Source organism: Palaemon carinicauda, chromosome 4, assembly GCF_036898095.1.
Source record: "Palaemon carinicauda isolate YSFRI2023 chromosome 4, ASM3689809v2, whole genome shotgun sequence".
NCBI classification, from domain to species: Eukaryota; Metazoa; Arthropoda; class Malacostraca; order Decapoda; family Palaemonidae; genus Palaemon; species Palaemon carinicauda.
The window spans coordinates 187,853,948-187,881,350 of NC_090728.1; the positions used below are offsets into that span (position 1 = coordinate 187,853,948).

Here is a 27,403-nt window from a genome sequence, read left to right on the forward strand (position 1 = left end):
GAGAGGGGTGCGCGCGTGTGCATATCCAAGTACTTTATTGTCATTTTTTTTTTTTTTTTACGAATCTCGGACCCTAGTAGTATACAGTAAATATTCTCATTTTTAAATGTATGAATGTAGCTGTGATGATAATTTCAATGATGGTTGGTAGGTGTTTCGTTAAGAAAAACTAAACTTAAGGAAGTATTTAAAATTCAATAGTGCTTTTCAATCAAACACTAGGATGCATTTGTGCTGATGTCCTCCCAGTACCAGCACCGAGTAGCTTGCATCCCACATATGAATTCCTGCATGTCCTATACTAAAGTCCATTTCTTTTAGCGAGACATATTTGCACCGAATCGCAGCGGTGCCCTTTTAGCTTGGAAAAGTTTCCTGATTGTTGATTGGTTGGACAAGATAATTCTAACCAATCAGCGATCAGGAAACTTTTCCGAGCTAAAAGGGCACCGCTGCAAGTCTTTTCAAATCTGTCTCGCTAAAAGAAATGGACTATAGAATCATAGCATACAAATAATTCCTGTAAACTTGTCTTTATTGATTGGGCAAAGGACGCGGTTATAGACCTATCCCATGTTGATGAATTTACCCAGAGAAATATTTCCGAATCTAAATTGAATATTTTTTTGCAAATTAGCAAAATTTGAATATAAACCCATTATCCACTTTTGTCTTGAAACCAATCTACCCAAAGTTAAGATAGTGACCTTATCTTTTAATTAAATTTGATTAATCTCTTAGAAATGAAACTATAAGAGAGATTAATCGAGGCCATATGTGGATGAGATTACGGTGAGTGGTAAATGGAGAGGGTTTAAGATTAGTTCACCAAACGTTTAGCTGGGCCCACAAGGCTCTAGGAGAGTTGGAAGACCCAGGCCTACATGGCTGAGGACTATGAAGCGTGAAGTAGACGATGATGAATAGAGAAGTTTCATTTAAAAGCTCAAGATAGAGATGAATGGTGAAATTTAACCGAGCCCCTTTGCGTCAATAGGCGTAGGAATATAGAAAGATGAAATAAGTCTAAATTAAATCTTTTAGTTTCAAATATAGAATTTACATATTTATCCAGTTAAGTTGATTTAGTGAATGTTATAAACCTGCTTTATAATAAAGCCTTTATTATTGAAATATCTCTTTGTACCCAATGTGATTGTTTATAATTCTGATTTCATTACCATTTTTCCTAAAATTTGTTTTAATTGCATGGTCACCAACAGTCTTGATTTTCTTTAGAAATTTCTGAAAAAAAACTATTTATATATACTTGATAAAGCAGCATTTGAGATATCATTGTTTTAATACTAATTTCAAGTAATGGTTCTTGATTTATGAACATATTTAGGATCATGCAGACTTAATTTAGTCTAATTTTATAATTCAGCTTAAACTAAATTGAATAATCATTCTTAAAATTATAAATTAGGATTAAATCATATCCATAACGTATTATTTTTCTTATGTTAATCCACACAAAAAGTGGAAACAACACCAGTAGTTTAGCATTAACAACTAAGCTCTCTACACTTGCGTGTTAAGCATGCGGTGTGCTGAGTACTGACAGGTGTTCATTAGACCACTGACTCGTAAGGAATTACCCTACTCAATTAGCGTAATATCAATTAACAAGTCGTCCATACAATAGAACATATTAGATAAGTGATCATGACCTACTGAGTTATCTCACAAGTCAGCCGTTTAATCGTGTCTCGAATTTAGAGCCCAGACTTTGGAGTTGACTTAAGTCTGACTTACCTGTCACAGCAAAGGTTGTTATTTTGTTTTTGCCAGAGTGGCTAAGACCGGCCGGGAGTGACAGCTTATTATTTCCTGTGAGAATGTAGATTTATTGATTTAGGAATTAGTGTCTGTATGTATGTATCCATATACCCATTTCAAATGCAAGTATTTTGTTTTTTTAATTGGCTGTTTCACCACTATCATCATCATTGTTCCCCCCCCAACCATAATTATTATTATTATTATTTGCTAAGCTACAACCCTAGATGGAAAAGCAGGTTGCTATAACCCCAGGGGCTCCAAGAGGGAAAATAGCTCGGTGAGGAAAGGAAACAAGGAGAAAAGGAATATTTTAAGAACAATAACTCCCAATAACATTACAATAAATATTTCCTAAATAAACTATAAAAACTAACAAAACAAGAGGAAGAAAAATTAGTGTGCCCGAGTGTACCCTCAAGCAAGAGAACTCTAACCCAAGACAGTGGAAGACCATGGTACAGAGGCTATGGCACTACCGAAGACTAAAAAACAATGGTTTGATTTTGGAGTGTCCTTCTCCTTGAAGAGCTGCTTACCATAGCTGAAGAGTCTCTTCTACCCTTACCAAAAAGAAAGTAACCACTGAACAATTACAGTACAGTAATACCAAGAGGAATTGTTTGGTAATCTCAGTGTTTTCAGGTGTATGAGGACAGAGGAGAATCTGTAAAGAATAGGCCACATTATTCGGTGTATGGGTAGGCAAAGGGAAAATGAACCATAGCCAGGGAGAAGGATCCAATGTAGTACTGTCTGGCCAGTCAAAAGACCCCAGAACTCTCTAGCGATAGTATCACAAGTTGATAGACTTTTACCATAACAATTGTGGAAACATTGTGGGTTGTTAATTTTCGTGTTCTAGCTTATCAAAGCAATAATGTAGGTTTTAGGTTAACGCTATGTGCAGCCAAAATATTTTTACATACTCTGCCCACAAGCGTCTTTATTGTCCACCACTTGAGTGGTCTTCGCCCCGCCATCGCTCGCTTTATCTACAAATACACATCGGGGTGTGTATATATGCTGCCCTTTATGCCCCATAACTCCCCTATTTTCAACCCCGTCGATAATATTAAGGCAGTCTAAAGGGGGTTGCAACGGAGCTTTAGCCCCCCATTATGTAAGTAGACAAGGACGGTTTTATTATAGTTATGGATGGAAGAAGCTTTTCTATTAAAAATCAGTTGTTTTCCATAGAAAAAAAAAGTTTTTTTTTTTTTACGAAATTACACTTACTTTCACTGCTGATAAAAACTTGATTATCTAAGAAATAATAATGAATGGGGTTAGCATGCACAGCTCAGCATGTAACGCTTGCCAGTACATATGAGTTTGATGTTTTTCTTTCTCCCCGGGAAAAGAGAGCGGACGGCTCAGCAAAAACATTTGTTTTCTAAGAAAATATACTTGTTATTAGACGGTCTAATGGGTTTTTGGTTTATTTTCTGTTGAAATGACGGTCAAATTCAGTGAAAGAAAGTTATATACTTCGGGAAAAACTATTTTTTTTGCTCAAAATGTTGTTCTGTCGGTAACTATAAGTTTACTGTAAAGACTAGGGTTGTAGGTTAGGTGGTGTTCTATGCATATGTTCCTGTCCTTTGTTATACAAAGGCTCCTTAATTGCTCCTCTGTTCTGGCAAGCAGTACATGGGATGCGGTTCGCATGCCAGCCTCATCGAGCATTATTTAGTTATCTTATTTACCTATAATCTGTTTTATTATTTTTGTTATGTTTACAAGAATCAGTTGTCAGTAGGTGGCGGCCACTCACGTTACTTTTGAGGGGGGCCATGTTAAAGATTTTGGGCTGCACCCGTTCGCTTCCTTTGTTGTTATGATTCGGAAGTTACCACGGACCAGGGTTAGTGTGTAGGTGTTCAGGTCACCGATTTTTTGTCTACCGAAATACTCGCCCGCTCGACTAATGTGCATAGTTCAACATGCACCACTTTCCAGGACTGAGGAGCAATAAGATGAATGTTAAATTGCGAGTGTAGCGAGCTATGGTGCAGCAAAGATCAAAAAGTGAATAATTAGTGTTAGTTCATTAACCAATGGAAAGCCAGTCCAATGTGTAAATTGTTTCATGGTTTGAAATTAGTTTCAGTTGTAGAATTATTTTTTTTTTGATGTTTCAGAAATATGAATATTAACCATAGGAGGGATTCTCGTTTTCTATGAGCAGCGAGCCTGGTAACCCAACGATCGATGTACGTACCCAGACCAGAAATCGGTGAAAACAGTAACTGGCTATGTAAACAAAATGGAATTTGAATTTCATAATTTAATAACCTATCTTTTCCTTATCACATGATTAGTCAGGGTGTAGCACGAATTGATAAATACTGTACAGTACGTCCCCTTTTTATTGTCAACTTTACTGGCCAGTTTTTTGTAGCTTTGACGAATGTCTCCATTGAAGACTATATATTTAGGCAATGGCTGTCAATGATGAGTTATTTAATTCATTGGCTTTCACATTCTGAAAGTATTGTGTATTAAAAAGAGGTTATTTGCAATATTCAAGTTTGCTAACACCGAACCCTACATACGAAGATGTTGCTTCTCTGAGTTTTGGTCTTCGCAAACTTAGGCTCATGACATGTAATTGAAGCTACCCAGTATTCCATTTTCTTCCCTTTCCTACATTGTCATATCTTTGACCAGACACAGGATAAACTGGTACGGGATTACTGTATATCCTTAAGATATTAAAGAAAATAAATGTCTAAGGGATTATTTTATAGATCAATAGGTGACAGGTGGCTTGACACTGACAAGTGATCAGAGGTTGGTATGGGACCAAGTCCTTGATTAGGTAAGGATGCATATATTAAGTTAGGTTAAACCAGGTTATGCTTTTGGTGCTCCTATGTCAATCTACTAGAGATTGTAAATAGGCATACTAACCTAACCTAGCTCTAGGTACTTTGAACATTGGGTGTGACCCGTCTATCCTGGTTTGACGTAGGTCAAGCAAAATATAGAGATGCATCCTAACTTATACCTAACAAACCAAATGATACCCTACATCTATTCAAAATAGCTACTGTACAGTATTTCAAAACTGAGGTGCCAGTTATAAATAAATTCAAGGTTACTGTATATATGACACGTATTTTCAACGCATACATTTAAGTGATTCTCGTCACAGCTTCTGAGAGTCGCTATATATATTTTTAATGTTACTAAGCTAAAACCCTAATTGGAAAACTAAAATGCTACAAGCCCATGGTTTGAAATTAGTTTCAGTTGTAGAATTTATTATTTTTTTTTTAATGTTTCAGAGCAGAGACTGACAATGCCCTTGAGGTGGTGTGTATGCAATTTAGATCCTTAAGTGACTAGTGATGAATCATGAGAGGCCTTCATAAGATGTGTCATAGATGGCTGCTGGATGCGATCACACATCCACCCCCATTAATTGCTGTCGTTCTAACGGTGTTCCTGTCTGTGTTTGCCATAGGGTTTTGGTGTGCTCATTGGATTGTAAGTACAGTTTAAGGTATTTAATATATATGATTGTTACTGTATTATACTGGTTGATAGTCTTGTTTATATGCTCTGGGTATGAGATTAATATTGCAGTTTAAACATACTTACCCGGTAGTTATATATAATTAAAGCTATATATATATAACTACCGGGTAAGTATGTTCAAAAATTTATTTTATAATGAAAATACCATTTTTAAACATAAGACTTACCCGGTAGTTATATATATAGCTTTAATTATATATAACTACCGGGTAAGTATGTTCAAAAATTTATTTTATAATGAAAATACCATGTTTAAGAGTTTTTTTGGTTGAGTTGTTAATTTTTATTATGTTTTTCAGGATCAAGTTGACTTGGCAGCATACAGATCACTCAATGTTTTTACGGACAATATTAAAGGAGAAAACCTGTTTAATCAGTAAGTGTTGGAATTGATCTGTTTTTATATGCATTTTTTGTTTCTAAGAATACAGAATACTGTGTTCAAGGTTCATGGCTACTGTACTTGTTTCTTAATTCTAAATTTTTCAGAATATAATTGGTATTCATGGAGGTATTATCAATGTAAGTTTTAGGTCTAAAACTACAGTACATTTATAAAGGAAAAAGGATAAGTTTAATGCAATTTATTAAACTTTTGATGCAGTTAATAAAGTTTTGGTTAGCTTTAACCCTTTTACCCCCAAAGTACGTACTGGTACGTTTCACAAAAGCCATCCCTTTACCCCCATGGACGTACTGGTACGTCCTTGCAAAAAAATGCTATAAATTTTTTTTTTCATATTTTTGATAAATTTTTTTTAGAAAATTCAGGCATTTTCCAAGAGAATGAGACCAACCCGATCTCTCTATGACAAAAATTAAGGCTGTTAGAGCAATTTGAAAAAAATATACTGCAAAATATGCAGGGAAAAAAATAACCCGTTGGGGGTTAAGGGTTGGAAATTTCCAAATACCCTGGGGGTAAAAGGGTTAAGAAGGAAGAAACTAGATTTGTGGAAATTCTCCAAGATGTGACTGCTTTTATTTTCATTGCTGACTTGTTAAGATTTGTTAGGGGAAGGTGAAAGCGACATGATAATATGGTTAGTGAGAGGCTTGAATAACTATTAAAGGAAGACAAAGTCTTTAGGTTAAGAAAGATGCTTTAGAGATTTCTTTGATTTTTTTCAAGTGAAGACTGTCTCCTGATTAACCCTTTTACCCCCAGGCTATTTTGAAATTTCCAACCCTTAACCCCAAGGGGGTTATTTTTTTCCCAGCACATTTTGCAGTATATTTTTTTTAAATTGCTCTAACAGCCTTAATTTTTGTCATAGAGAGGTCAGGTTGGTTTCATTCTCTTGGAAAATGCCTGAATTTTCTAAAAAAAAATATAAAAAATATGAAAAAAAAAAATTTATAGCATTTTTTTGCAAGGACGTACTGGTACGTCCACGGGGGTAAAGGGATGGCTTTTGTGAAACGTACCAGTACGTCCTTTGGGGGTAAAAGGGTTAAAGTGTGCATTTGTAAGGTTGCATCATTTGTTTTATTGGTTCAAATTGAAAGCAAACTCAAATTTGCAGTGGGTTTATACTGGTTTCTAAGGATGTCAGTAGAATATTTGGTACAGTTGTTTATCTGTTTTTTAGGTAGTGTAGCTTGGAAAAGCACCAGCCACCTGTTGAGATACTACTGCCAGAGAGTTATTGGGTCCTTTGACTGGCCATATAGTACTGTATTGTACTACATTCAACCCCTCAATGGTTATGGCTCATTTTTCCTTTGCATATACATACATGGAATAGTCTGGCCTATTCTTTACACACCTGACAACACTAAGATAACAGAAAAAAAATCGTAGACCTGAAAACACTAAGATGACTGAAAAAATTGTAGACCTGACAACACTAAGATGGCAGGAAAAATCGTAGACCTGACAACACTAGATAACAGAAAAAATCGTAGACCTGACAACACTAAGATAACAGAAAAAATCGTAGACCTGACAACACTAAGATAACTGAAAAAATTGTAGACCTGACAACTCTAAGATAACAGAAAAAATCGTAGACCTGGCAACACTAAGATAACAGAAAAAATCGTAGACCTGGCAACACTAAGATAACAGAATAAATCGTAGACCTGACAACACTAAGATAACAGAAAAAATCGTAGACCTGGCAACACTAAGATAACAGAATAAATCGTAGACCTGACAACACTAAGATAACAGAATAAATCGTAGACCTGACAACACTAAGATAACAGAAAAAATCGTAGACCTGACAACACTAAGATAACAGAAAAAATCGTAGACCTGACAACACTAAGATAACAGAATAAATCGTAGACCTGACAACACTAAGATAACAGAAAAAATCGTAGACCTGACAACACCAAGATAACAGAAAAAATCGTAGACCTGACAACACCAAGATAACAGAAAAAATCATAGACCTGACAACACCAAGATATCAGAAAAAATCCTAGACCTGACAACACCAAGGTAACAAAAAATCGTAGACCTGACAACACCAAGATAACAGAAAAAATCGTAGACCTGACAACACCAAGATAACAGAAAAAATCGTAGACCTGACAACACCAAGATAACAGAAAAAATCGTAGACCTGACAACACCAAGATAACAGAAAAAATCGTAGACCTGACAACACCAAGATAACAGAAAAAATCGTAGACCTGACAACACCAAGGTAACAAAAAATCGTAGACCTGACAACACCAAGATAACAGAAAAAATCGTAGACCTGACAACACCAAGATAACAGAAAAAATCGTAGACCTGACAACACCAAGATAACAAAAAATTGTAGACCTGACAACACCAAGATAACTGAAAAAATCGTAGACCTGACAACACCAAAATAACAGAAAAAATCGTAGACCTGACAACACTAAGATAACAGAAAAAATCGTAGACCTGACAACACCAAGATAACAAAAAATTGTAGACCTGACAACACCAAGATAACTGAAAAAATCGTAGACCTGACAACACCAAAATAACAGAAAAAATCGTAGACCTGACAACACTAAGATAACAGAAAAAATCGTAGACCGGACAACACTAAGATAACAGAAAAAATCATAGACCTGACAACACTAAGATAACAGAAAAAATCGTAGACCTGACAACACTAAGATAACAGAAAAAATCGTAGATCTGACAACACTAAGATAACAGAAAAAATTGTAGACGGACAACACTAAGATAACAGAAAAAATCATAGACCTGACAACACCAAGATAACAGAAAAAATCATAGACCTGACAACACCAAGATAACAGAAAAAATCGTAGACCTGACAACACTAAAATAACAGAAAAAATCGTAGACCTGACAACACTAAGATAACAGAAAAAAATCGTAGACATGACAACACTAAGATAACAGAAAAAATCGTAGACGGACAACACTAAGATAACAGAAAAAATCATAGACCTGGCAACACTAAGATAACAGAAAAAGTCGTAGACCTGACAACACTAAAATAACAGAAAAAATCGTAGACCTGACAACACTAAGATAACAGAAAAAAATCGTAGACATGACAACACTAAGATAACTGAAAAAATTGTAGACGGACAACACTAAGATAACAGAAAAAATCATAGACCTGACAACACTAAGATAACAGAAAAAAATCGTAGACATGACAACACTAAGATAACTGAAAAAATCGTAGATCTGACAACACTAAGATAACAGAATAAATCGTAGACCTGACAACACTAAGATAACAGAAAAAATCGTAGACTTGACAACACTAAGATAACAGAAAAAAATCGTAGACCTGACAACACCAAGATAACTGAAAAAATCATAGACCTGACAACACTAAGGTAACTGAAAAAATCGTAGACCTGGCAACACTAAGATAACAAAAAAATCATAGACCTGACAACACTAAGATAACAGAAAAAATCGTAGACCTGACAACACTAAGATAACTGAAAACATCTTCACATAATGGGTTAACTACTACACTGTAATTGCTAAGGGTAGAAGAGAGACTTCAACTGTAGGGTTATGCCATAGCCTCATTGTCACAGTCTTCCACTATCTTGGGTTAGAGTTCTCTTTCTTGAGGGTACACTGAGGCACACTATTCTATCTGTTTCCTTATTTCCTTTCTGCATTGGACTATTTTCCATTTTGGAGTCCTTGGACTTACAGCATCCTGCTTTTCCAGCTAGGGTTGGAGCTTACCTAGTAATGATAATAATATAACCATTTCCAACAGATGGTCTTCAGTCCTGTTTTGAAATAGTTCTGAAAAGTATTGGAGTATTTATTCCGTTATTGAGGAAGGCAGGATGAAGATCTCAGTGTGGATACATTATTTTTTTGCTTATTAATATTATGTACAGTATAAATAAATACTAAAAAAAATTATGAATAATGAAAACCAAATTTATGATTTATATAGAAGAATATTAAAATATGAATAATGAAAACAAAATTCATTGTTTAGTTATTATGTAGAACTTTAAATTGTAATTAGAAACTCAGTATTGAACTGTAATGAATAAAGAAAAATACCACTGTAGTTCAAAGAATACAGAATGTTCCACAACTAGTTTCAAGACAAGACATTTGATTGTTAGGCTGCAAAATAGTGAAGAGATTTAATGTCTTGAAACAAGTTTGCGAAATACGAATTCAGTTCTGTACACTCTTCCTTGAATCTATGAGATTTTTATGTCCATGGTGCTGGTCAGCAGTTATGAAAAGCGTGTTGATAATAATGAGAAATTGTAGGGGGTGTTATATTTATCATTTATTGGTGGAATGTTATGAATTGTCCTCAAGTTGACCTCTCTACTTACAGAATATCTAGTGGTCTTCCGATTGATGTTGTATACACTTGGGTCAATGGGTCTGATCCTGAGCTGTTGTTGGGCCTTCAAGGACTATCGCAAATGAATCCCAAAGACTCTTGTCCTCTCTCTCATTGTCTACCTGCACCATACGTCAGTTTCTTGTAAGTACAGTGATGCCTCGGCATACGAAAGTGATCCGTTCAGGATACGGTTTCGTATGCTGATTTTTTCGTATCCTGAGTCGCGTTTTACATGTAAATAGCCTAATCCGTTCCAAGCCTTACGAAAAGACACCTTTTCTTTCATAAACACTCTAAACTGTAGTAATAAACAAGCAATGCAGCCATTTCTATCATTCAATAATTAACCCAACCGTTAAAAACAGCCTAATCCATTCCAGAAACCACCATGAGATTATTCAATAATGTAGTTATAGCCTAGTTATCCCCTCCAAGCCCTAAGAAAACGGTCTGTTTTCTTTACTACTGTATCAAAGTTACGGTACTGTATGTAAAGCATTTGGATCAGTGAAGGTGTATTGTTACCTGTACACCTAAATTAAGGGTTGGTACCCTGAAAAAAAAGGTACTGTACTCTCGGCGACGAGTTGGGATCTCGTAAGTTTTTCGTATCATGAAAATTTTTTCGTATACTGGGGCATAAAAATCTTTGTATCGCTTTTCATACCCTGAATTTTTCGTAAGCAGAAACTTTCGTATCCAGAGGTATCACTTAATTTAAATAGTGGCAGTGATAACATTTATTGATTTTTTCAAAACAGGATAGATTACAGTATGCTGAATTAAATTTCTAAAAATGGGAAATAGTTCTGAATAACATTATAAAAGAGTAAAATTTAGTGGGACTTTGATTTTGATTGGGAGCTTCATTTGTCAGTTTTAGTGCTTTTGTCTTTTAAATTTTTGCTTGGTACTTACCTTGAAACTTAGGTCCCACAATGTCATATTTGTTCTTACAGGTATACAAACCTTGTGTCTTATGAAATAGAGAAATATCTCCATCTTAAGTTGGAATTATCGTTGAATTTGTAAATGAGGCAGTTAGCAACAGGTGGTATGTATGGGCAGGTAATCACGTCCACCCTCTTTTGTAAGACAGTACAGTATAGCCAAAAGGTCAAGAATTTGACGGTATCAGATTTTGTGTTAGACTGCAGCATAGAGTCATTTTATGGGTATATACTGTGACGAGCCGAGAGAGGGTTGTGACTCAAAGGCAGGAAGCAATCAACTGAGTGCTTTATTAACCCTGGATAGGTACGGTCCTCGGACACCCCTTTAAGGGTATACTCGGACGCGAACGACCCCGACGCCAAAAAAAATTCTTGAAAAATCAGTTTTTGCAGTAACCTCCTTTTTTCTTTTGCCAAAAAAAACTTCAATGAATGCTTAAAACAACTGTAAAGATAAATACTACTCATCTGCAGAAAAACTATTTATTATAAATATTTTAAAAAACTAAGTAGAAAAAAAAAAAGACCTGACATAAAAATTCATAAAAAAAAAGTTTATACATATATACACAAATCCTTTTAGGAATTGATTCTTGAATGTTTAGGACACATCTTGATGTATTTTGGATGAAGTCAGACCCATGGAGGTGAAGATCTGAAATGAGAAAAAAAGGGTAACTTTTTTTGGCCAAAAAAAATTGTCCAAATTTCATGAATTTTTTTGGGTACCCAAATGAAATAGGAAGTGGCTAATTTTTTTAGGGAATAAACATATGTTATCCTAAAATAGAAATATGTAAAAAAATCTTCATTATTTTGTAAATTACATTTATATCAGGGGCCATATCTAAAGGTAATTTTTTGAGTACTTGGAAATTTCGTAAAAAAATACATATATTTAATATATAATATGATATTTATGCAGGTAAAAATATACCAAAATATCACAAATTCTATAGGGAACAAGAATATATATAGATAGGGCAGCTTATGCTTCGGATATGTCCACAAAATGGCCGCCAACCACACTGACTCAGACTCCCTAATCTGCCACTTGAAATGTAGGAAGGGTATGTCAATTTCAAGGTGTTATTTACTAATCTAATTATTATTGGATATGCATAAAAATTGTATGGTGGGTTGCTGGATAATTGTCGATTATTGTACGACTATAAAATTAAAATTCTGACCCAAAAAATTTTTTTTGAAGGGAAATAAAATCGAAAAAAAAAATGTAAAACAATATTTTAGCTAAAAAAATTTGATGATATTCAATCAAAAAAAAAGTAAACAAAATTTTCCGACAAATAAACATCTAGAGGAATCATTACTCTGTGATAGTTCCTTAGTACGTAGTAATTTTGAAAGAATTGGGAAAAAACGAAAAAATGGCAATCACCGGAAAATCGAACACATACCTATATATACGCCATATCTGGCTAAAAAAAAGATAGGCATGGGTAGCCAGATCATCTAGAAACACTTTCCAACACTATAAAAATATAAGTTTTGCGACACTACTTGCCAATTCCTTACGGTAACATGACTAAGCAAAAAAATGCAAAACAAATAAAAAGGGGCACTCGTGGAAAAATGGCCATTCTAATATACGGCATTTCAGAAAAAAAAAATTTCAGCCACGTGCTAGGCAAACCATCAAGGCATATTTTCCGACAAATAAACATATAAATGAAATATTACTCTGTGATAGTTCCTTAGTACGTAGTAATTTTGAAAGAAATGGGAAAAAACGAAAAAATGGCAATCACAGGAAAATCGAACACATTCTTATATATACGCCATATCTGGCTAAAAAAAAAATAGGCATGGGTAGCCAGATCATCTAGAAACACTTTCCAACACTATAGAAATATAAGTTTTGCGACACTACTTGCCAATTCCTTACGGTAACATGACTAAGCAAAAAAATGCAAAACAAATAAAAAGGGGCACTCGCGGAAAAATGCCCAACATTCTAATATACGGCATCTCAGATAAAAAAAAAAGACATGCACGTGTTAGCCCAACCATCAAGGCACACTTTCTAACACATAAACATGAAAAAAAAATCAATAATATACGGCAATTCCTTACTACGTAGTAAATTTTTACAAATATTGAAAAAAAAACAGAAATTGGCAACCGCAGTTAAATACCCAATATACCAATAACTACGTCGTATCTGACAAAAACAAAATCACGCATGGGTAGCCAGATCATCTAGACACACTTTCCAACATTAAAAAAGCAAAAGTTTTACGACACTATTTCGCAATATCTTACGGAAAAATGACTTGGCAAAAAAATTTAAAAAAATTAAAAAGGGACACTCGCGGTAAAATGCCCGACATTCTAATATACGACATCTCAGATAAAAAAAAAGACATGCACGTGTTAGCCCAACCATCAAGGCACACTTTCTAACACATAAACATGAAAAAAGAATGAATAATATACGGCAATTCCTTACTACGTAGTAATTTTTACAAATATTGAAAAAAAAACAGAAATTGGTAACCGCAGTTAAATACCCAATATACCAATAACTACGTCGTATCTGACAAAAACAAAGTCATGCATGGGTAGCCAGATCATCTAGACACACTTTCCAACACTAAACAAGCAAAAGTTTTACGACACTATTTGGCAATATCTTACGGAAAAATGACTTGGCAAAAAAATGAAAAAAAATGAAAAAGGGGCACTCGCGGTAAAATGGTCCTCGTGGTGATGAACGACATTTTAACTAAAAAAAAAAACATGCACATGGTAGCCAAACAATCCACCAAGACTTTCCACAACTGATAACCTATACAAGTTGCACCATTCTACGACAATTTCATAATACGTAATAACTTTGATAATTATGCAAACTACCTCAGAAGGGTAAACTCGGACGCGAACGACCCCGACGCGTCTCAGAAATCGGGGAAGGAGTACAGCTACAGCAATGCACATCTGGACACTACTAGAGCGTGTAGGGGAGACACCTCCTGCAGGTCGATCACCCACAAATTCAGTCACAGGGGTGAGTCACGTGAGAAAAACCTGTTTTTTTTTGACGCTCGGGGTCGCAAACGACCCACCGTACCTATCCAGGGTTAAGGAACACTCTCCTTTATATACAAAACCTCAAGGCAACAGGAAAATTCATTTGTTCCGTAACCGAAATACAAACCACGCTATTTACATTGGGTTTACCTTTTAGCGCAGCTGAAATGGCGAGCCATTAGAATTTAACGAGGGTGTATTACCCCCGCGCTAGTTAGCGGGGGATAGGGGAGTGGTAGCTAGCTACCCCTCCCCCCCCCTCACACACAGATGAATGCTCACTTTCACTTTTGGCTCGGACTGTGACAGACGTCTCTGTCTTGGTCCTCTCTTGGCAGCCATTGTTTGTTTTGTCTTTACTTAATCGCTTACTTTTCTTTTACTCAATATATATCTAAACATGTTTTCATGTTTGTATATATATTTGAGTATAGAAATCTACGTGGTGTCCTCGGCAGTTAGGCCGCCACAGCGTAATTTTATGGGTGGCGATCGAGTTTGACTTCGGTCTTTCTCTCTCTCTCTCTCTCTTGAGGTAGTTCACCCTTTTTCTACGTGTTACTACGCCCTTGTAGCTTCCTTTCCGTGTGGGGGGGTTGCTACGCCGTGCGTTTGTCTCAATTAGTTTATGAATCTAATTGTAGTTGTTATTTTCAGCTTGTAGAACGATTCCTTTCGGGGTTTTCGTTCTTTCTTTAGTGTTCATTCATTTTTAAATTACATAATTACATAGTTACATAATTATAATTGTTATAATTCTGTTTTGGTTACAGCTCTCCTTCCGTGAGTGTAAGTGGTTGTGAGGGCACGTGCCTGTTGTGTAATTCTTGTTTCCTTTCCCTCGGGATTCCTCTTCGGAGCCTTCCCGGGGGAATGAATGTGTACTAATGATTTTTGTTTTATTTTTTTACAGTTACCGATCTAGTTTGTTTCTGTAATATGGCAACGGTGTGAGCTGTCTTGTTGAGGCCTGGGGATTCGGCCGTTGCTGCCTCCCCCCTTGTATTTTCGTCAGGGGCGTGTCTCCTTCTACTGGAAGTACTCCCGTGACGACGGACAGCTCTCCAGTTCATTTTAGAACTCTCAGGAGGCTTGCCTCCTTGGGCGGGTAACTTTCCTTCCGAGGGAAGTTTTTTCCTGTCCAGGCTTGAGTTTTTTCCCCTTTTGGGGGGTTCTTCTCTTGCCTTTTTTTCGTGCGACTATGCTCTTGGTGCTGAGCGGTCACACCTGCAGTTTCGCTCAAGGGGCTGGGCAACTGCAGGAGCTCCTCTTCGGAGGATTGCTCCTTTTAGGTCACTGGCTGACCAGTCTCTTCTACGAAGTGTTTCTCTTTCGTTCGCGAGAGAGTACAGTCATAGTGACTCCTCTTCGGAGGTTTCTTCTGTTGCTGTTGGCCTCCCTCGCCGTAAGGCCCACCGTCCGCCTCGTCGTAAGGGCCTCTCATCTCCCTATAAGGGTGCTAAGAGGCGCCTTTTTGAATCTCCGTTTGCAGCCTACAACTCCTTTTTCTTGATCTTCCACCTTGGTGCAGATGGACAGCAGTCTGATCTCGTCCTCCGACGGACAACGGTCTTCCAACGGACATCAGTCTCCCGGCGGACAGGCAACGGTCTTCCGATGGACATCTGTCTCCCGACGGACATCGTTCCCTTCGGGGCAAAGGGTTGCCTCCCACGGGGTTTTTCCCTTGCGTGTCAGGGTTCCCCTGCGTGCCCTTCTGCTGTGTTCTCTCCTGCTCCTGCTCAGTGTTAGCGCACAGGCACTCTCCTGCTCATCAGCGCTTCCTGATCGCTAGCGCTCTCCTTTCGCCAGCGCTCTCCTGTTCGTCAGTGCTCTCATGATGATCATCCCTGCTGTTCCTGTTGGTTCCTGTTACGCGCCCTGTGCGCCCACGTTCGCCCTCGCAATCTAGAACTTCGGTTCAGGTCTGGGTCAAGGACTCTTCTTCTATGCGCAGGCTTCCACGCGTTGCCTTCTGCTCGTCAGCGATCATCAGCTCGCCAGCGATCATCAACTCGCCAGCGATCATCAGCTCGCCAGCGATCACCTGCTCGCCAGCGATCACCTGCTCGCCAGCGTTCACCTGCTCCCCAGCGCGCACAGGCGATTTTAGTATCGCCTATTCAACAGCGACAGCCGGCACGCCAACGTTCTCCAACACTTCTGAAGGAACATGGTTCGCCAGCTACTAGCTCGCCATCGCCCACTTGCGGATGCTGCTCGCCATCGCGCGATCGCCCCCCTGCGGATGCTGCTTGCTATCGCCCCCCTGCGGATGCTGCTCGCCATCGCGCGATCGCCCCCCCTGCGGATGCTGCTCGCCATCGTGCAATCGCCCACCTGCGGATGCTGCTCGCCATCGCGCGATCGCCCACTTGCGCATGCTGCTCGCCATCGCGCGATCGCTCACCTGCGCATGCTGCTCGCCATCGCTCGCCAACGCGTCGACATGCCACAACGCGCCATTGCCAACCTGCGCGTTAGCGCTCACCAGCTCACCACCGATCGCCTGTTGATCCATATCGCCAGCGGTCTTCCTCGCCCACGCGGCAGCGCGTTTCCTCGCCATCGCGCTAACGCTTGTGTTTGCCGCCTCGGACTCGCGCTCATTCACCTACCCACCCTCGCGACCGCTCGCCTGCGCGCCCGCTCGCCTGCGCGCCCGCGCGACCGCTCACCTGCGCGACCGCTCGCCTGCGCGCCTGCGCGACCGCTCGCCCGCGCGCCTGCGCGACCGCTCGCCCGCGCGACCGCTCGCCTGCGCGCCTGCGCGACCGCTCGCCCGCGCGCCTGCGCGACCGCTCGCCCGCGCGACCGCTCGCCTGCGCGCCCGCTCAACTGCGCGACCGCTCGCCCGTGCGACCGCTCGCCCGCGCGCCCACGCGACCATTCGCCTGCACGTCTACGCTCATGCGTGTCCGCGCACATGCTCTCCAATGTTCGCCCGCGCGCGAACCAACGGTCTTCCATTGCGCGGACGGACGGTGTTCCGTCGCTCGAACCGACGGTGTTTCTTCGCACAAGCGTCGGCTTAATTCTTGCAGTATCCATTGCTCGTCTATGGGTTATCGCTCGCCGACCACCAGCTCTCGCCCTTCCTACCACGCTCGCCCTCCTTCTGCGCTACTTCGCTCACCTTCGTTTGCGTTCCTGCGTGACCGCGCATGGGCGCTTCCATGTTCGCCCACGCACAAATCTTTGAATTACCATCGCGCGAGCTCCAGGGCAATTGCGACCACGATTCCCATTGGGGTTTTCGCAGCATGGCCAGCCTGGCGAGTTCTTCTGGAGCGTATTTCCAGAACACGGCCTCACCCCGTAAACGCAGAGCTTGGCACTTGCAAGAATAGGAAGAAACTTCAGGGAGGTCTGAGCAACACTCCTCTTTCCAGAACCTGGGTTAGCCCTTCCCCTTCATTCCCTGGAAGGATTTTTGGCGGGGGGGGCTTTCCGTTCGAGATTTCTCCATCGGCCAAGGGGTGACTGCTTACCCCTTCCTCTGGGGGCTTACCAGGTCCTTTCCCTCCTCGGTTACGGCCCGAGGTTTGGTTCAAGGAAGCTACAGGAAGATCATGGGTACTATCCTCCTCTCGAGCTCAGGCACCTTGGCCTTTCGTCGTTAAGTATCTAACTTGCGGACAAGCTCGATGTTGTACCATCTGGACGTGCTGACTGAGGGCTTCCTTCGGGTGTCTCATCTGTGGAGGTCGACGACCTCAGACACCCTTCCATCCTTGAGAAGAGTTTGTTTGTGCCCAAGGACAGAGACTTAGACAGCGGCTGTGCGGAGGAAATCGACTTCCGTTTTCACTCCTCCAAGGCGCTTTCTTCCAGACTCTGCAGGGCTCCAGCGCCCTTTCTTTCAACCCCGTCGGCCTAAGTTATCGACTACGACAACTGGGACAAGGTGTCCAATTGGAGTTTCCTCCTGTCAGGAACAGATGGCACGGGAGGCTCCCCCGGGGGGGCATAGTCCTAAAAGGAGCGGCAGAGTTCACGAACTCTAGGATTGCAGGTTCCTCGCTGGGAGGATGCTTAAGGTTACTCATCCGGATGACAGCCTCCCGATGCCCATTCCCGCACAATCTCTGTGATCAGCCAAGGATATCGCGCCTGCCGTCTCTGTCAGCGAATTCAGTGTCTCTGAACCTCTATGCCATAGCGTCGGCAAGAGTTGCCCGGTTGGGCAGAATGATCCATACCTTAGGCGAAGGTCCTCCATAGGATCATCGACGGCTTCACCCCCGGCCTCTTCAGTCGATCCTTTCTTGTAAGGAAGGATCTGAGAAGGGAGTTCCGTAGTCGACCTCTCAGCCCTGATCAAGTTTGTCGAACAAACTTCGGCCAGCGTAGAACAGCAGAATCGATCAGACTGGTAACGAGGCGATAGGACTCCTTAAACCCTGGATCGGAAGGACGGGTACTTTCAGTTTCCATTCGATCCATCTTCCAGGGAGCTCGTGGAATTCAGCCTAGACTGCAAGTATTCCTGCTTATGATGCAGTGTGGCTATCCCGCCGTGGCATAGCAGGTTTTTTTCCCCAGAGAACTCTCCCTGCTTCCCTCATGGCCGCTCAGGTGCAGGCTTCCGCCTCCTCTGCTTTTTGGAGGGCTGGTCAACTCCGGTAGGCTTGGGTTCGACCTTCTTCAGCGCTGGGACAAGCTTCCGGATGCTTACCATGAGTGTGGGTTCATGGTATTTTGCTTGGAGCCTTCTCTTCTTCTGCCTCAACATCTGGAGTATCTGGCCATGATATTGAGTCAACGGCCTTACCACGTTGGAAACCCCGCTTCTCGTCCGTCCAGCGAGGTTAAGCAACGTCGGTTCTGGTCGTTACTTGGATGGGTGACCACCTGGGGACGCCAGATTCTGTTGCCACATCCTCCGAGCCTTCCTTTCAGTTGACTGTGGCAAGACTGAGGAGAGTCGCAGTACCTGTTCTCAGTCAAGCAGAGCTTTCAGCCCTACCTTGGAATGTTTCCTAGTTCTCCTTTCCTCATTGACCCGTCTATAGTCCGAACGGTCGCCTCAGGATAAGTTCCATGTGAGGCGGTCCAAGTTCCGGTGGTTTCAGGCAACGTTTAACCGGACTTCCTGGCCCCTATGGGACCAGCGGAACTATTAGACGTGCAATGGGTGTTGACCTATGGAACCTCTTGATGGTAGTGGATATTCTCGTCCTTTCCCCACATTCTTGATGCTGTTCTCGGACTCGTCAAAGAAAAGGTGGGGGGGGGGCATATTCCGGTCCAGGCCTATGGTCAAGACCTGAAGGATACCTCTTCATCATTCAGGCAGGCTTAGGGGCCGTAGTCTGGCCCCTCTACAGATCCTACAGCTCCTGCCGAGTCGCCCCGTGCGCGTCGACTTCATGATTCTGGCGTGTTCTAACCAGCAGGGGACGCATTTTCACACCTTCACATCTTGCAGTAGAGATACCGGGATGATTGAGATTATCTCAATACCACCATTGGCTCTCTCATTCCAGGCAGAGGAATGTTCTCTCCGACTATCCGAGCAGAGCCTCGTAGAGAGAGTGTACATGGGGGTCTTTGACCTTGAGTAACCAGCAAGTCCTGGTCTGGGGGACCTGATCGCGACAGCTTGGAACCTCAAGCTTCCGCTGTTCTTCCCCCCAGTCTCAGACCCCGAGACTCTGGCAAGATGCATTCCGGTGATGGTGGGACAACTTCGACGCATGCGTCTTCCCTCCTTTTTGTCTGTGGACAATGGGTCTCAACAAGACCAGGTTGTCTGTCAGCCTTTTAATGGGAGAGCTCCACTGGGACTATGCGCAGAACGGTTTCTGGACCCTCTGCTTCCTCTGACGGAACTCCCGGGAGAGCTTCTCCCACGGCGCAGACTACTCAAACAACCACACTGCGACATCTCTCCCAAACCGGGGCGTCGCTTCGGCTTCATGCCTGGAGACACTACGCCTCCTCCTCAAGAAGAGACAACCCGCTACAGTCGCGGTACGGAGGTCGCGTCATCTGCGATAGTCATCCGCAGGGGTCTTCCAGGCAAAGTGAAGAGTCTTCGGTGGTTGGTGCCGTGGGAGATATACCTCTTCCCTTGAGGCCTCTTCTCCAGCAATAACGGTCTTATTGCCTTTCGGCGGGAGGAAACTCCTTTCCGCTCTCGGCAATGAAGCCTGTCGCTCAGCCTTTTCCTGACCTTCAGGCTTAAAGGAATAACTTTTTCCTGCCCGCTGGATCTTTCCTCGCTCATGGGAAGCTACGATCGTCCCTGCCCTAGTCGGAGGAAGACCTCCAACTTGGAGCATGGCTCGGACTTTTAGTCCTTTAAGAGATCTTCTCAAGACCCTTTACAACAGGCCTCGGATTGTATTCCGCCTTGGGTCTCCTGCTCACTCTGGCCACGGCCAGTGTGTAAGCAATCTTCTTGGTCTCGTACGACTCCGCCCTTTCTAAGGAAGAGGGGAAGGCAACATTCGGGTTCGCTCCTGAGTTGTTGGCTAGACTCAGAATCTGGGGGTCCCGGCCCTTCGGTCCAATTCCTTCAAGATTTCGAGTCTCCATTCTGTATATGATGTCCCAAGACCTTCTCTTTCTTGCCAGTAAAGGAATCGAGAGGTTAGCTTTGGGAACAGCTGCAGTTTGTCCTCAGTTGCAGCCGATTTGGGAGCACAAGGAGGACACGGGGGAGAGTCACCAGTATACCTCCTCAGCCCGGACTCAAGGACATTCATCTCGACCTCTCTCCAGACCCTCCCCCGTCACGTCGCCCTACAGCACGATGCTGGATACATCGCAACGTCCCTCGCCTTCGAGTAATACTACTCTGTGACGCAGGTGCTACAAGCTGGAGTCTGGAAGCGTCTAATGACCTTCGCAGCCCGCTTCCTGCAGGGCGTGACCCACAGGAGTCTCGATACGTTTTCTATCGCTCTGTGGTGGCTACACAACAGCTGGTCTAACCTCAGGCTCCTTTTTGGACAGGTAGCAGAAGGTTTAGGGCATTGTTATCAGGTTTTAGTCTGCATGAACGAAAGAAGTATGTCTGGCCCTTATTTCTTTCTTCATCATCCCCTCTACGGGGGAGCAGCATCCTGGTCTCTGCATAGCTGACCTCGAACCTCTGCAGGTAAACCATGCTTCCTTGTGTTCCGAGTATTGAGTCAATACTGTCGCGTCCCCCATACCCTGACGAGGTGGTATTAGGAACATCCTAACCCAGAGTTCCTTCTGGAACTCCAGGTCAACTACCTAGGACGGGTCACACTTCTTCCTTCACACACAAGCTTATGTAGGCCACACGGTTCCTTGCGGAGCAAGGAACTTGTGAGGTGCAGGGACTCCTTTTCTCGAGTGCGACTCACTCGGATTCTGAGTCCCCGGGTAAAGCCAAAGCCAGTATGGCTGGGGACTTTCCACCCTACCTAATGGGTAAGTCACCCAATGTAAATAACGTGGTTTGTATTTCGGTTACGGAACAAATGACAAATTCGAAGATAATTTGTATTTTTCCTAACCATACAAACCTTAGCTATTTACACATATTTGCCCACCAGCCCTGTCTGCCAAGACAAGTCCTACCTCTAAGTGAAAGTGAGCATTCATCTGTGTGTGAGGGGGGGGAGGGGTAGCTAGCTACCACTCCCCTATCCCCCGCTAACTAGCGCGGGAGTAATACACCCTCGTTAAATTCTAATGGCTCGCCATTTCAGCTGCGCTAAAAGGTAAACCCAATGTAAATAGCTAAGGTTTGTATGGTTAGGAAAAATACAAATTATCTTCGAATTTGTCATGTTCGAAAAAGTGACAATGTTACAGAGGAAAACCAGACATGAATTTTCATGTTCGTTTTAGTGCGAGGGAAGAGCGAAGATACAAGCATAATATATACAAAAGGAATTATGTACAATTGTGTGACACACGGTTGGTACAATACAGTATGTGGTCATCGCATTTTTTCGCTCCGACTAAAATTATACAAGATATATGAGATTTTCTTGAAAAATGTCCATATTTTTTAGTCCGAATCTAGTAAGGGCCGGGGTCAGAAAAAAGGTCAAGAATTTGACGGTGTCAGATTTTGTGTTAGACTGCAGCGTAGAGTCGTTTTATGGGTATATATGTGGTCATCGCATTTTTTCGCTCCGACTAAAATTATATTAGATATATGAGATTTTCTTGAAAAATGTCCATACTTTTAAACATCTGACTTAGCCGGTAGTTATATATATAGCTATACGTCCCTGACGTCCGGCAGAAATTTCAAAACTCGCGTCAATCGCAGATTGGGTAGCCAGGTGTACCACCTGAGCGCCCCTAGCGAGGTACCTGGAACCATTCCATGATTCCTCAGATCTTTCCTGCCGCTCACGCTGGCAACATCGTTGGATTTTTCACTCGCTGTAACCTGTATAATTGCAGTCATCTTGGTGATGTACAATTTACGGTTGGCTTTCGCTAGTTTGGTTTTATTTTGACTGAGAGTAGTGGTTGGGTTATGATCGATATGTTCATAACTTGAAAGGGGTAGGATTAGGAGTTTTTTCCGCCTACTGAAAAAATAACGAACCTACTCTTAAAAACATGATGGCGGTAGGTAAACACTCCGCCAACACTATGACGTCACAATCATATGACGTAAACTACGTAGTTACTACGTAATATAACTTGCATATTCATTTCTTTTTCTATGCAGAGAATGGAGAGTAAAATTCTACTTACAAACCAAAAGTATTTAAGTTTTTATAATATACAGTAAAAGGAATATATTATTTTTAAGAATATATTTGTCCTATTAGTATACAGTGGAACCTTTACATATGAATTTAATTCGTTCCGTTATCATCGTTGTATATCAAAACAGTTGTATCTTAAAGCATTTTTTCCCATATAAAATAATGTAATATGTATTAATCCGTTCTAGCGCTATGAAACCACACCAAAACACAGCAAAATTACATATAATATACACAATTTATACACAAATAAACGAGTAATAATACACATAATGATAAAATAACATAATGTGATAAATGATAATAAATGTTGATAAGATCAATAAAAAAAAAAAGTAATTTTACTTAGCACAACAAAAGATGACGTGACGCCAGCATGGGGGACGGGGGGGTGGGGTATGGAGGGGTGGCAGGGTACGATTTGTTCTCTTTTTATTTACGTATGTACACTAATAACTACGTAATAAACACAAATGAAATAACATTGCTACCCTAATTTTTATTTATTTTCTTTAATTACGTAAACACTTGCTCATCATCACCTTCATGTCTGGCCTTTTTGGCCTCACTTTTATGACTTTCATCAATTTCAGGTCTGGGCCTATCGAGCCAACTTTGGGTTTTCGTTATTTTTCGCGATTTTATTTATCTTCATTTTTTTAGCATTCATTTGTCATTTTTATCTAATTAATCATTCTAAACGCCTTCTTATCCCTCATTCCACGTATTCCCATTCCTATTTTTCATTCCTTCTCGCTTTTCCCAAATTCATTGATTTCGCTAATTTATTTGATTTAGCGTAGATTTGGTCTAGGGAATGTGCTACCTTAAGGTCTAGACAATCTGAACACATGCATGCACGCTACCGCCAACCCCTGTCTCGTTTATTTTGTCATTTTGTTTCGTCCTTGTTTCTCACTGGCGTTTTACTTAACTGTATCCAATAATAATGCATGTAATATTCACATTTTAGTATCGTATTTATAATTAAAAACAGCGAATTATAATCTTATGCATTGTTTACATTCAAATCAGCTGATCAACCCTGCCTAGTCCGTCGTCAACCTCAATTTTCGGATCAAATAACTCGCTTAATAATAAGACATGCTACCGCCGATGCACGATATTTCATAGTTTTTTGCTCTATGGTGCTTGATTATAGTGTCAAAAGAGATTTAGCAAAGAAAAAATATTTCATCTATTAGAGAGAGAGAGAGAGAGAGAGAGAGAGAGAGAGAGAGAGAGAGAGAGAGAGAGAGAGAGAGAGAGAGAAATCATTCATTATCTCTCACTAGATATTCTATTTCGTTTTGAAAGCATCATTGCATTTTCGAGATAATTTTCTTGGGTTTTTTCATATCACCTGCTTTGTCTTTAGCTTTGAGTCCCATGGTAAATAATAAAATAGACAAAATAACACGAAAAATTGGCTTAAATACAACTAACTACACAACGAAGTGTTAAGGATGCAGCAACAACAAACAAACAGACCGAACGCCATCTATCGGTGGCCTATAGAACTATCACATTGCAAAATCGTATCTCAAATATCTAGTTGTATATCAAAGCATATATTTTCAAAAATTTTCTGTTGTATCTCAAAACATTCGTATATTAGGGCAATCGTATGTCAAGGTTCCAGTGTACAGTGAGCCCTCGCTTCTTCGCAGTTCGACTATCGCGGATTCACGACTTCGCGGATTTTTTTCATAACGCATGTACTGTATATACATATATCGCGGATTTTCCAGAAATTTCGAAAATAGCCGCGATATATGAAGAACCCAAATATTTCGTTAATTCCATTAATAATTAGTAATATCTGCTCTTACTGATGGTTCATTGCATTACATATGACATATAATTCAGTACAGAAAGAAATACAGTATATCTATTTTCTTATTTGTTCCGTAACCGAAATACAAACCACGCTATTTACATTGGGTTTACTTTCGGCGTAGCTGAAATGACGAGCCAATAGTTTTTAACGAGGGTTAACTACCCCCGCGCTAGTTAGCGGGGGTAGGGGAAGGGGTAGCTTGCTACCCCTCCCCCCCACACACCGGTGATTTGCTTCACTTCACTTTTGGCTCCGGCGATGAACAGACGTGTCTGTCCATCGTCCTCGTTTGGCAGCCTTAATCTTTTTTGCTTTTCCTCAGCTTGTGTGTGTTTGAAGTTGGCCTCACCCTTGGATATCCATCATGCGCAAGTGCCCTGGTATTGCCGGTCGCCCTTGCGGTACTTTAATGTCTGCAGTGGATACGGATCCTCACACCCTTTTCCCGCAGTGTCGAGGCCGACTGTGTGACAGAGAAAATACTTGTAGGGAGTGGTCTGCCTCCCACTGGGAGAAGTTTGGCCGCCGGCGTAAGAAGAAGTCCAAGAGAGACCGTTCTCCTTCTGGGGTTGCCTTGAAGGAGGAAGGCTCTCGGGACTCTTCTTCCGCCGCCCAAACCTCCTCCGAAGCTCCCCTCGTCCGGCTCCCAAGGAGAGACCGCCGAGTGGGAGCGCAGGCCCTAGTTCTGTTTCCCGACCTTGGGTTGGGGGAGAGGGCGTCGCCTCCCATAGCGGGGCGGCTCCCCTTCCTCCCCCGGGGGAGGTTATTGATAATGATTCTTTGTCTCATGATGATCTCTTTCAGCTTTGGGCTTCCTTTGGGCTGAAGGGCCTGCCCTCCAAGGAAGCCCTGTTTCACCTTGTCCAGTTGGGGGCCGCTGTTAAGCAGTCGCCGGTGATAGTAGAGGTAGATCCTCTGTCTATCGTCGACGTCGTGGTGACAGAGGCTTCCGACGGGTCGGGGCAAACCTCTGCGGTTCCTGATGAGGATGACGTTGCTGAAGGCTCTCCTCCCCCTTCTGTACATCCTTCGAAGGGGGAAGGGAGTCCCACGGGCTCTTCTGCTGCCAAGCCTCCCTCTCGGGGGAGCGCTTTGACTGAGACTCCCCTTTGGAGGACGGATGATCCTGACGACCCCCTCGTGGCCGCCTTTGCCGTAAGGCTCAACGTCCGCTACGTCGTAAGGGCCTCCCGTCTCCCTATAAGGGTGCTAAGAGGCGCCTTTTTGAATCTTCGCCTCCTTCCTCCGATGGGGATTCTCCTCGCCATAAGCAGCCTGCAGCTCCTGCCTCCTTAGACCTCTCCAGGGATCGATCTCGCTCTCCAACGCCTTCCAGACCTTCCGCCCCTGGTGCAGATGGACAGCAGTCTGACCTCGTCATCCGACGGGCAACGGTCCCTTCGGGGCAAAGGGTTACCTCCCACGGTGTGGGTGCTTCCCTTGTGCGTCAGGGTTCCCCTGCGCACCCTTCTGCAGAGTTAGCGCACAAGCGCTCTCCTGCTCGTCAGCGTTCTCCTGATCGCCAGCGCTCTCCTGTTCGTCGGCGCTCTCCTGATGATCGTCGCCCTACTGCTTGCCAGCGCTCTCCTGAGGACTCTGGACATCCTGCTGTTCCTGTTGTGCGCCCAGCGCGCTATCGGTCTCCTGAGCGCTCCAGATCTCCTGCCCGTCAGAGCGCACCTGCGCTCCCAGTTCCTGATACGCGCCCTGTGCGCCCACGTTCGCCCGTGCGACCTAGAACTTCGGTTCAGGTCTTGGACAAGGACTCTTCTTCTCCTCGCCCTTGCGATCCTGCTTGTCAGCCTGTTCCAGCGCAGCAACGCTCGCGGTCGCCTACGCGTACTTCTAAGGCTACTGTACGCCCTTGCGCCCACGCTCCTCCTATTCCTGAGGCCGTTCGTGAACGTTTGCCTTTGCGCAATGCGCCGGCAGCTCCCACGCAGGATTCCACGCGTCGCCCTTCTGCTCGCCAGCGATCACAGATGCATCAACGTTCGCCTGCTCGTCAGCGATCTCCTGCGCGTCAACGGTCCCCAGCGCGTCAGCGATCCCCTGAACATCGGCGATCTCCTGACCGCCCGCGTGATTTTTCGCCTGCGCGCGCGCTCTCCTGCGCGTCGGCGCCCAGAGGATCTGGAGAGACATGGGTCTCCTTCTTCCAGCTCGCCTGCGCGTTCTACGCGCCATCGCTCGCCAACGCGCCACCATGCCCCAACGCGCCATCGCTCGTCTACGCGCCAGCGTTCACCAAAGCGCCATCGATCGCCTGCTCGCCATTGATCTCCCACGCGTTACAGGTCCCCTGGACACCATTGACAGCGGTCGTCGGAGCGATATCGTTCGCCAACGCGCTCACTCGCCAGCTTGCCCTCGCTCGCCCACGCGCTCACGTGCTTACTCGCCTATACGGCCGCGCGATCGTTCGCCCGCGCGTGACCGCTCGATTGTCTCTGTGCGATTGTGCGCCCGCGCTTCAACAACCTCTCGCGCGCGACTCCTTAGTGTCGCCTGCGCACGAGCGTCAGCACAACCCCCGTTCGCGTCGGGTTCCGCAGCTCGCGACAGCAGCAGGGACGCGTGTCGCCAGACCGCAATCAGGATCGCCCCCGCCTAAGCGCAGGTCTCTTTTTCAGGATAGGGAAGACCCATCGAAGAGGTCAGAACAACTTTCTTCCCCTTTTTCCTTACAGGCAGATCCAGTGGTGTCCA

General features: G+C 42.9%; 1 protein-coding gene and 1 pseudogene across 4 annotated transcripts in view; both read left to right on the forward strand.

The window, feature by feature from the left end:
- Positions 1–1,512: 1,512 nt before the first annotated feature.
- The window catches only part of Gnptab (N-acetylglucosamine-1-phosphate transferase subunits alpha and beta), an 80,761-nt gene continuing 54,870 nt past the window's right edge, over positions 1,513–27,403 (forward strand). Inside the window, exons 1-4 of one of the 4 annotated variants that reach the window (XM_068372890.1) lie at positions 1,513–1,589; positions 5,076–5,277; positions 5,628–5,704; positions 10,125–10,277. In XM_068372890.1, coding sequence (XP_068228991.1) covers positions 5,146–5,277; positions 5,628–5,704; positions 10,125–10,277 — 362 coding nt within the window. In that variant the 5' untranslated portion in view covers positions 1,513–1,589; positions 5,076–5,145. The other 3 variants (XM_068372892.1, XM_068372893.1, XM_068372891.1) reach the window with 3 other exon arrangements.
- Positions 18,901–19,019, forward strand: LOC137640369 (5S ribosomal RNA; annotated as a pseudogene).